At 34.6% G+C, this 9011-nt stretch overlaps 2 protein-coding genes across 2 annotated transcripts; one reads left to right on the forward strand and one right to left on the reverse strand.

Moving 5' to 3' along the window:
• Positions 1-570: 570 nt before the first annotated feature.
• LOC143572119 (sucrose transport protein SUC3-like) lies at positions 571-5998 on the forward strand. The gene is made up of 14 exons (XM_077057360.1): positions 571-942; positions 2202-2267; positions 2341-2439; positions 2568-2632; positions 2715-2799; positions 2884-2917; positions 2995-3094; positions 3202-3277; positions 3988-4284; positions 4366-4509; positions 5257-5472; positions 5543-5606; positions 5686-5729; positions 5824-5998. The coding sequence occupies exons 1-14, from the start codon at positions 739-741 to the stop codon at positions 5992-5994; spliced, it is 1665 nt and encodes a 554-aa protein (XP_076913475.1). The 5' UTR covers positions 571-738; the 3' UTR covers positions 5995-5998.
• A 664-nt stretch (positions 5999-6662) lies between these two features.
• On the reverse strand, positions 6663-8761 carry LOC143572126 (la-related protein 1C-like). Its single transcript, XM_077057367.1, has 6 exons — positions 8231-8761; positions 7710-8109; positions 7520-7634; positions 7338-7428; positions 7169-7240; positions 6663-7106 (listed from the first exon to the last, which is right to left on the reverse strand). The coding sequence occupies exons 1-6, from the start codon at positions 8759-8761 to the stop codon at positions 6963-6965; spliced, it is 1353 nt and encodes a 450-aa protein (XP_076913482.1). The 3' UTR covers positions 6663-6962.
• Between the last annotated feature and the right edge of the window lie 250 nt (positions 8762-9011).

Raw genomic sequence — 9011 nt, forward strand, 5'->3', positions numbered from 1 at the left:
CTTTCTTTCGGTTAAAAACCGGTTCCGGCTCAAAAAACTGGTTTTATGTTCACCACCAATTTAAAGTAAACAAATTAACAGTTTCAAGTTCACACACAGATAATTCTTAACATGAAAACAATGAGAATCAATTTGTTTATTATTATGTTGTTATAAGTATCCGCTCTTATTTTTTGTTCGTATTTATTGATTTCCAAATATGAGACGTTATACATATTTGTTGATTTGTATTTTGTTGTTTATTACGTAATTTTCTTTTACTCTTATTGTTATTATTCGGTTGTTGATTATGATTCTTTTCTTATTATTATTAGGTTATTTTTTTGTTATTATAAAACATTGCTTAAGTATAAATTAGTTGTTTCCTATAGTCTCATAATTTGATAGATTAATATTGTTTCCTACGTTCTAATATTAAAATTATTTTTCCAGACGATTGATCTCTTTCTTGGGCGTTAAATTTCAGTTTTATACATTTATATAATATAATGTAACAAAATAAATAAAAAGAAAAAGATATAAAAAAGGAAAAGATATATACAGGTGGATAAGAGACATGCATACATACATACGTGGGCCAGTTGACAAAAGTGATAGATGTACATGGCAGAATTATAGCATGTCTACGTGTTGGTCGCCGCTTTGAATTTTAATTCAGGAAATAACATAGCATACCAAAGCTTCCTCCGGCCGGTCTAATAAATAATAATATTGTTGTATCAAAGTTAAGTTTGAAGGATGGAGATACGTGTGCCTTACAAGAACCTCAAGCAGGTTGAAATGACGACTTTGGCCGAACAAGAATACCCTGAAGCACAACCAAAAGCACAAGCACACATGCAAGAGTGTAGTTTGATTACCTTGGTTTTGTGCTGTACCGTGGCTGCTGGTGTTCAATTTGGTTGGGCTTTGCAACTCTCCCTTCTTACACCCTATATCCAGGTCATTATGATCGATCATCTTGCTTATAGTTACGTAGGGTGTTCATGGTTCGGTTTTAGATCGGTCATCGGTTTAGTTTCGTGATCGTTTTTTTTAATTTCGATTGGTTGGTTTCAAAGTTTTTAAAATATAACAAATAGTTTGGTTTGCAGTTTATACTATAAAAGCGGATATCATAAGTTTTATAATATGTATTTTATATTATTTATTTACATATTTTGTAGTATAGTACTCCCCGTTTGGTCAAAGTGTTTTAGTTTGAAAAATACAAAATTTAAAGTAGATTAAATATTGTTTTCTTTACTTACCAACCAAATGACAATAATGTTCTTGATAAGTGGATCCATTAATATTATTTATTAATGTTAGTTGTGTGTGTTTAAAGTTAAACTTGGAATTGATTAATAAATTTTGAAAGTTGACACTTATAATGAGACAAATATAAAAGAAAATGTAGACACTTTTAATAGTTAATGAGACGGAGGGAGTATTAATTTTTAATTTAATTGTTTGTGTTTGTGAGTTGAGCTTTGCCCATTTTTTAATTGATTGTTAGTATTAGAGCATATCAGCTGATCTTTTATTTGTATCCATACATTTATATTAAAAATTACTATATTTTTTTCCTGAATTAAATAATATCTTTTCAAATATTTATCACATTGTCTTTTCTCTCTTCCACTAATCACCATTTTAAGAATATATTAAAAAGTTAAATAGTGTGAACAGTGTATTTTAAAATGTAATTTTCTCAACTATTCCTAACATCCTAACATCCTGTAATTTACAAAACCCCTCACAAAATATAGTAAACGTGTTGTGAATGTTCTAAGACTACTTATTTTCTAATGGAATGTGTATCCCACAAATAAAGCTTGCAAGTTTCTTTCCCCTAGCTCCATTACAAGTTCAAGATTCATTCTTTAATCATGACATCAATACTACTGTTGTTTTGCTGATATAACCACTAATTTAGTTTGGCACATTAAAGAGATCAAGCTTCTTTTAAATATTTAGATTATATATATATATTGATTATACATAGATAGTTGGTTATTTTAAACAGTCGCTCTATGTATTTTGTATAACCTTTCCATTATATATATTTTATTCCATTTTTATAAAACTTTAATAAGCCTAAACCGTGAAACCAAACCGTTAATTAGTAAAGGCGTTTATATTATCTAGCTTTGATTAGTAGTCTGACTAACTTAATTAGTTAATTAAAGATCTTTTTGTTGGATGCATGCATGCTACAGACACTTGGAATAGGGCATAAATTCTCTTCAATTATCTGGCTTTGTGGTCCTATCACTGGCTTTGTTGTAAGTTATTATCTATTTATAATTAAAAAGTATTGTAATACAAAATGAATAATAATGTCATAATAATTTGTAGGTTCAACCTTGTGTTGGTATTTGGAGTGATAGATGCTGTTCAAAATATGGGAGAAGACGACCGTTTATTTTCGCTGGCTCTCTCCTCATATCAATCGCTGTGAGCAGAATCTATATATCATCTATTCTGTAAACCATAATACCTGTAGAGTGTAACATTTAGCTGTTAAAAAAAATTTGTGAATGATAATTCATGCTTCCTAAACTACATTCATCATCTCGTTTTAGGTTATATTTATCGGGTTTTCTGTAGACATTGGATACTTGATTGGAGATACAAAGGAGCATTGCAGGTAGCTTTTTACTTTAAAAATAAAATAAAATAAAATAAATGATACTTTTAACAAACCGAGTTAATTAGTAACACGAACGCAGTACATTCAAAGGTACAAGGATAAGGGCAGCTATTGTCTTCACGATAGGATTCTGGGTGCTGGATCTCGCTAATAACATTGTTCAGGTAAGGTTTTTGTTAACTAAATTGTACGTAAGCGTGCATTCACGTATGTGTATGTCCAAATAACTATTCTAGTAAATATTGTAGGGCCCGGCTCGAGCTCTTCTAGCTGATTTAGCAGGTTCATAATCATACCGACCTTATGAAATTTTTTTAAACGTTCATTCACGTGATTACTTTTTTAAAATTATTTGTTAGGCCCTCATCAGCTAAACGTAGCGAACGCCATATTTTGTTCGTGGACGGCGGTTGGAAACGTTTTAGGTTTTTTAGCTGGCTCATATGGAAATTGGCACAGGTTGTTAATGATATATGGAACCTATAATAAAAATAAGGTTTTATAATTTACTATTAAAAGGGTTTTTTAATGGTTGCATTTTCTCATATGTATTCATTAAATGGCAGCTTGTTTCCCTTCTTGACAAGTAGAGCTTGTTGTGAGGCATGTGGAAATCTAAAGGCGGCTTTTTTGGTTGCAGTGGTAAGTTTATGATATCAATACTATGTGTGTGTATATATAGGGAAAAGATCTGATACAATAATACCTTAACGTACAATAGGTACGCGAATCCATTTTTACACGAAATCGATCCATGAAATCGCATCCAAACATCTCGGAATCGTCAATACATATCCAATTAATCATTGGTTCACAAAAAAAAAAAAACAGTTTTGGATGGTTAATCGATCAATTTTTCATTTTTTTTCACTTTTTTTCACGAAAACAGTTTTTGAGCGTTTTAGGTTTTTGGCTGATCGTTTTATGGTTTGGTTGAGCGTTTTAGTACTTTTGCCTTTGAGCGTCTCGCGTACCTATCGTACGTTAAGGCATTATTGTAGAGTATCTCGACCATATATATATATATATGAACAAGTGTAATAGTCCATGCATCTTTTAACTTCTTGAGACTTTGCGGCTTTAGTCTCTATCATATTTGCGGCTTTAGTCTGATCATATTTGCATTGTTTACTAGTTTGAGACTTTAACTTCTTTTTAAGCATGATTTGTTACACAACAAGACTTTTTATTTGTTAATTTCTAAGTATTCAGTTTTAAATCATTATCAATTATTCATTTCCTAAAAATGAGACGTAAAATCGTTTTGTTGATATAATGGTATCATTTATAAAAATCTGCCTTGAGGCTTGGCTAGAATTTAGTTGAACCGGATTCTCCGAACTATGATGCAGATTTTTCTTAGTTTATGCACATTGGTGACACTCTGCTTTGCAAAAGAGGTTGCGTTAGTATCAAAGCAGCATCACCGGTTACTGGGTTCTGCTCCGCTTTTGGATGAGGCTGGGGAGTTGAAAAAGAAATCAGATTTTGAAACCGAAGATACTCCTATCACTATCGCAACGGCCGAGGAAGATGAAGTTGAAACTTTTAATGCCAGTCCAAGAGCAATCTTGGTTAACGTAGTGACTAGCATACGACATTTACCAATGGGGATGCACTCCGTGCTTATTGTAATGGCTCTTACGTGGGTGAGTTTAAACTTTAAAGCACTTGGTTAACTATATATACTATATTACTGTTATTTACTTATTATTCACATATATATGCAGTTTTCGTGGTTCCCATTTTTTCTTTTTGACACGGACTGGATGGGCAGGGAGGTTTATCATGGCAACCCAGAGGGGAATGCTGCGGAAATGCACGCTTATGATCAAGGTGTTAGAGAAGGTGCATTTGGTTTGCTGTTGAATTCCGTAAGAACACAAATTTGTCCGTTTTGTTATTTGCTGTAAAAATCCTGACTAGGCGCTGATATTTGTTGCCAGTTGCTACTCCATCGACTAGTTGCTGCTGACTAATCGCTATTTGGTCAAAATAGAAAAAATTATATATAAAATTTGGTGTGTGTGTGTGTATATATATATATAGGAACAGATTCAAGAGGGAACTCAAAAAAATGGGAAACTGGAGAACTCTTAATTTTATATGTAAAAAATACAAAAAAAAAAAAATTCATTTTTCATGCAAAAAACACATTTTTACACAATCTTTTTAGAGCTTTTTACATATAAACACATGTAGAAGGCGTTTAAATTTTTTTTTTATTTTTTTAATTTTCAGTTAAAACGGTAATTTTTTTGTTTTACAAAATTACTTTTTTTTATTGGAATGTCTTCTACATGTATTTATAAACAAAAAGTCTAGAAAAGTTTATGTTAAAACTAATTTTTTACATGTTAAATCGAGCTTTATATTATTTTTTACATGTAAAATGAGGAGTTCCCCACTTTTTTTTTAGTTCCCTCTTGAACTTGCCCATATATATATATATATGTGTGTGTGTATTACATATAAATTCCAATCCGATTAATCCCTAACCAATCCCGATTAATCGCTAGTTTCTACCCCACTGCCCAACTAGTGTCTAGCGAGTTTTACAACACCGTTAATTGTAATGTTAACGTCTGATCACCACGTACATTAATCTCATGTTGGCGCAGATTGTTCTTGGTATCAGTTCTTTTCTGATAGAACCAATGAGTGAACGGATTGGTTCAAGATTAGTATGGGCATTAGGCAACTTGATGTTGTTTGCCTGCATGGCAGCAACCGCTATGATTACCTTAATTTCGGTCAAACAATCCGGTGAACAAAGCATGCTTGCGATCAAGAATGCATCATTGGTCATTTTTGCCATTCTCGGTCTTCCCCTTGCGGTAACTACTACCAATTCGGATTTACTTGTTTACAATGCATGCTTTTGTTCATTGACCATAGTTTTTACAGATGACTTCCATCGTTCCCTTCTCTATTACCGCAGAGTTGACTGCTGATACAGGAGGTGGTCAAGGTTCGTTCGCATGCACAACTTTATATATATCTCAGTTTTCTTACCTTTATTATTATTTGTTATTTTTTGTTGCGTTCAGGATTGGCAATGGGAGTGCTAAATCTTGCGGTTGTTGTTCCTCAGGCATGTTTTCTTTGCTTCATATATTATTATTATTATTATTATTATTATTATTATATGTAATTTCAAATATTGATTAAAAGTGTTTGAACTACAGATGGTGGTCTCACTTGGCGCGGGTCCATGGGACGCCTTATTTGGTGGGGGTAATGCACCGGCATTTATTCTCGCTTCCTTGAGCGCCCTTGCTGCCGGTGTCTACGCAGCTTTAAAGCTTCCAAAACCATCCAATACTTGTTACAAACCAGCAGCCTTACATTGTGGGTGACACATGCATGGCTCATGCTACCTTATAATCCATACAACCACAAGTGTTCTTTTACCAAACCATATAGATATAAACCACAACACAATTAGTCAAACCATGTTAATGGTTTTAATAACATGTAAATCAGTGTTTATAATTTGCTTAACCTGTGTGTGTCAAAGTTTAGCGGTCATAACACAATTATGTTATTATGTTATTAAGTGTACGTCTATGTACGTATAGGGTCCAGATTGTATTAAATAAACTACCAAGATGATGTGTCAAATACATTCTAAAAAATATTTTACTAGCAAATTTCATAATCAGCAGGAGATTTTTAAAATATTAACAATGCGTTTAATCGCCGAAAAATACTAGGTTTGTTCATTTATAAATATGATAGGTTCTAACCCAAAATAAACTTTATATCCGGCGCGGATGTAATCTGTACACTTAAATGGTTCGATGTGGGGGGGGGGGGGGGTAGACAACGCTTGGTGTCTAAAACGAGACACTGACCCGCCCATACTGTGTTCCATCTGAGGGTTAAGGCATCAATGATTTGCAGGTATGAATCAAATGCATGATAATGAGAGCATGTACTGTAAAAAATTCCAGATTACAAATTTAACCAAATAGAAAATATATATCTCTACAAGAACATCAAAGCAAAACAATCTTCTTCAAGCATCAGTAAATTTCCACTAGTCAAACAAGTCAGAGTAGCATAAAATGTGTACCCTATAAAAACATGTAAGAATCCAATCCAAGTCAAAAAGATTTAAGCCAACAACCAATGGTTTTCTTCAACAGCAAAGCTCCTCAAAATCACCAAAACCATATAGTAAACTATACAGACAATCAGACTCATTAACCAACCATCCAAAATCTCTCCTTTTCTCAAGCACCAGTTATCTATTTACCAAAAACTGCTAAATCTAATCAAAGTCAAAGAAGTTGACTTTGACTAAATAGCCAAAAGTTTGACTTCACTCGCCATTAGCTACGACCAGTTTTTCATTGGTGGGCCCAACTTCCAACTTGAGCTTCTGAAACGAAGCTTCTTCGCCAAACACTTCACGTGGGACGTGTATCCATCTCCTCCAATCAGCCCGTCTCCTTACCTTGTCACCCTGCAATATCAAACCGCATTTTAGTATAATAATGTTTTCCAAAATAAAAACACTATAGGTACCTGAATTTCAACAGTATTTGAATATGCCAAAGAGCTCAATATCATCTGCAAGTCATTTGTCAACTTTTTGACCTACAACATGACACAATAAAAAGTTAAAAATCATGAATGAACACTAACCGACTAATTAGCAACACAACAAAGTTATAATGGTAACAATATTACTTACTCTTTGAAAACCGGCTATTAATGTAACAGGCACCCATCCTTCATCATCCATATGTGACCTCAAAAAGTTATCTTTCACCAAATTTTCATCACTGTGATTAACAAAAGAAACACACGAGCCATTAACAAAAACAAAGTCCCTTTTTGAACAAAACTTAAACAATAAAAGTATATAAAACTCGCCTAAAATAATATTCAATTTGTTTAAGTATTGAACCATGCAAAGAAGTATCCCAATAAGGTATAGCCCCATGAGGAACAAGTGGTACCGGGACATATACATACGATGCACCCGTCTCTGCGAAAAACAATTTAATATCTAATGTCAATTTTACACAATAAACATTAAGATATGAATAATATAAGAGCTTACCATAGCCTACATATGGCCTTAAAGATTGATAAGGAATAAAGGGTGGTGGAACAAATCCTCTAACAAGTGGGCCCGGTGGACCACGGTGATCGCGCCATCCACTATATCCGATGTTTACGGGCCTAGGCCCTAAGTTATTCCTTCGAGCGGGATTCTTATTCGATGATCTAGGTGACCAATTATTGATCTTGAAAGAGGGTTGTGGGAATTCTGTAACTGCTGGGACCAAATTACCATAAATGTCAAAAAGTGGGAACGGTGGCGGATTCAATGGTGGCCGGTTGTAGTTTACAGACGCACCGCCAGTACTTCCACCACGTCTGGTTGCACGCTGGCGGATATGGTTTGGGTTCAAATTAGGTTTTAGTTGTTTCTGAGGTGGTTGTGGAATTACAGGTGCCTATAATAAGCAATCAATATACAATCTTATAAATATAATAGTTCAGGAATTGCAATATTGATATAATAATAATAATAACATATTAAATTGATCAAAAGCCTAAAAAACATTAAAAACAAACCTGAGAGACAGTGGCCGGTTTAGACGATGACTCGGTAGAAACCGATAAAGCCGTTTTCACTCCGATCCGAGTCGACTCTGATAAAGCCGGCCATAACGAATCATCCATCACAGGAGAACTAATTTCTTCCATAACACCATTAGCCAAGGGTTTACTCCAAACTGATCTCACTTCACCACCATCATCGCAACTATTACTACCATCGGATACCTCTGGCTTAGTCTCCGCCGTCACCGGAAAATCCACCTCCGGCGACGGCGAATCCACATTCGGCGGCTTAACCGGCGAATAAACCGACGGCGACGGCGAATTCACCGCCGGAGAATCCACAAACGGCGACTGAACCGGAGAATCCACAAACGGCGACTGAACCGGCGAATCAACCGCCGGAGAATCCACAATCAGCGACTGAACCGGCGAATCCACCGTCGTTACCGGATCAGTAGAGTCCGGCTGAATTCCACGGCGAACAACTTGTGTCCACGGAGTAAGTAACGTTGAACCGCCGGAGTTAGATGAATCGGCCGTCATATAACTCCAAAATTAGGGCAAATACGAGTGAGTTAGGGTTTGAGTTGCTATATAACAACAAATATAATCATCAATTGTTAAAACATTGCATGAATTTATTATGTAGACTGATCAAAACAACAAAAGTATTAAAATAAAACTATATATTAGTATTTTGTGAGTGTTACTTCCGTCACCGTTACCGTCACCGTTAGCGTCGTTAACCACCACCAGCCACCAAATGCTAACTTGTTCTCAGGCTTTCTTCCAC

The sequence above is a fragment of the Bidens hawaiensis genome, unplaced genomic scaffold (assembly GCF_021521415.1).
Source record: "Bidens hawaiensis isolate Kalapana, Puna unplaced genomic scaffold, B.hawaiensis_p1.1 tig00025751_1, whole genome shotgun sequence".
In the NCBI taxonomy this organism is placed as follows: domain Eukaryota; kingdom Viridiplantae; phylum Streptophyta; class Magnoliopsida; order Asterales; family Asteraceae; genus Bidens; species Bidens hawaiensis.

What these genes read in the sequence shown, in the direction of transcription:
- LOC143572119 (XM_077057360.1), top strand. Translation starts at nt 739, where the DNA reads ATGGAGATACGTGTGCCTTACAAGAACCTCAAGCAGGTTGAAATGACG. An exon ending in GATACAAAGGAGCATTGCAG is followed by an intron (nt 2,633 to 2,714) that starts GTAGCTTTTTAC and finishes ACACGAACGCAG; the next exon opens with TACATTCAAAGGTACAAGGA. An exon ending in TTGTAATGGCTCTTACGTGG is followed by an intron (nt 4,285 to 4,365) that starts GTGAGTTTAAAC and finishes ATATATATGCAG; the next exon opens with TTTTCGTGGTTCCCATTTTT.
- LOC143572126 (XM_077057367.1), bottom strand. Translation starts at nt 8,761, where the DNA reads ATGACGGCCGATTCATCTAACTCCGGCGGTTCAACGTTACTTACTCCG. An exon ending in AAGGCCATATGTAGGCTATG is followed by an intron (nt 7,635 to 7,709) that starts GTAAGCTCTTAT and finishes TGTTTTTCGCAG; the next exon opens with AGACGGGTGCATCGTATGTA. An exon ending in TAATAGCCGGTTTTCAAAGA is followed by an intron (nt 7,241 to 7,337) that starts GTAAGTAATATT and finishes GTCATGTTGTAG; the next exon opens with GTCAAAAAGTTGACAAATGA.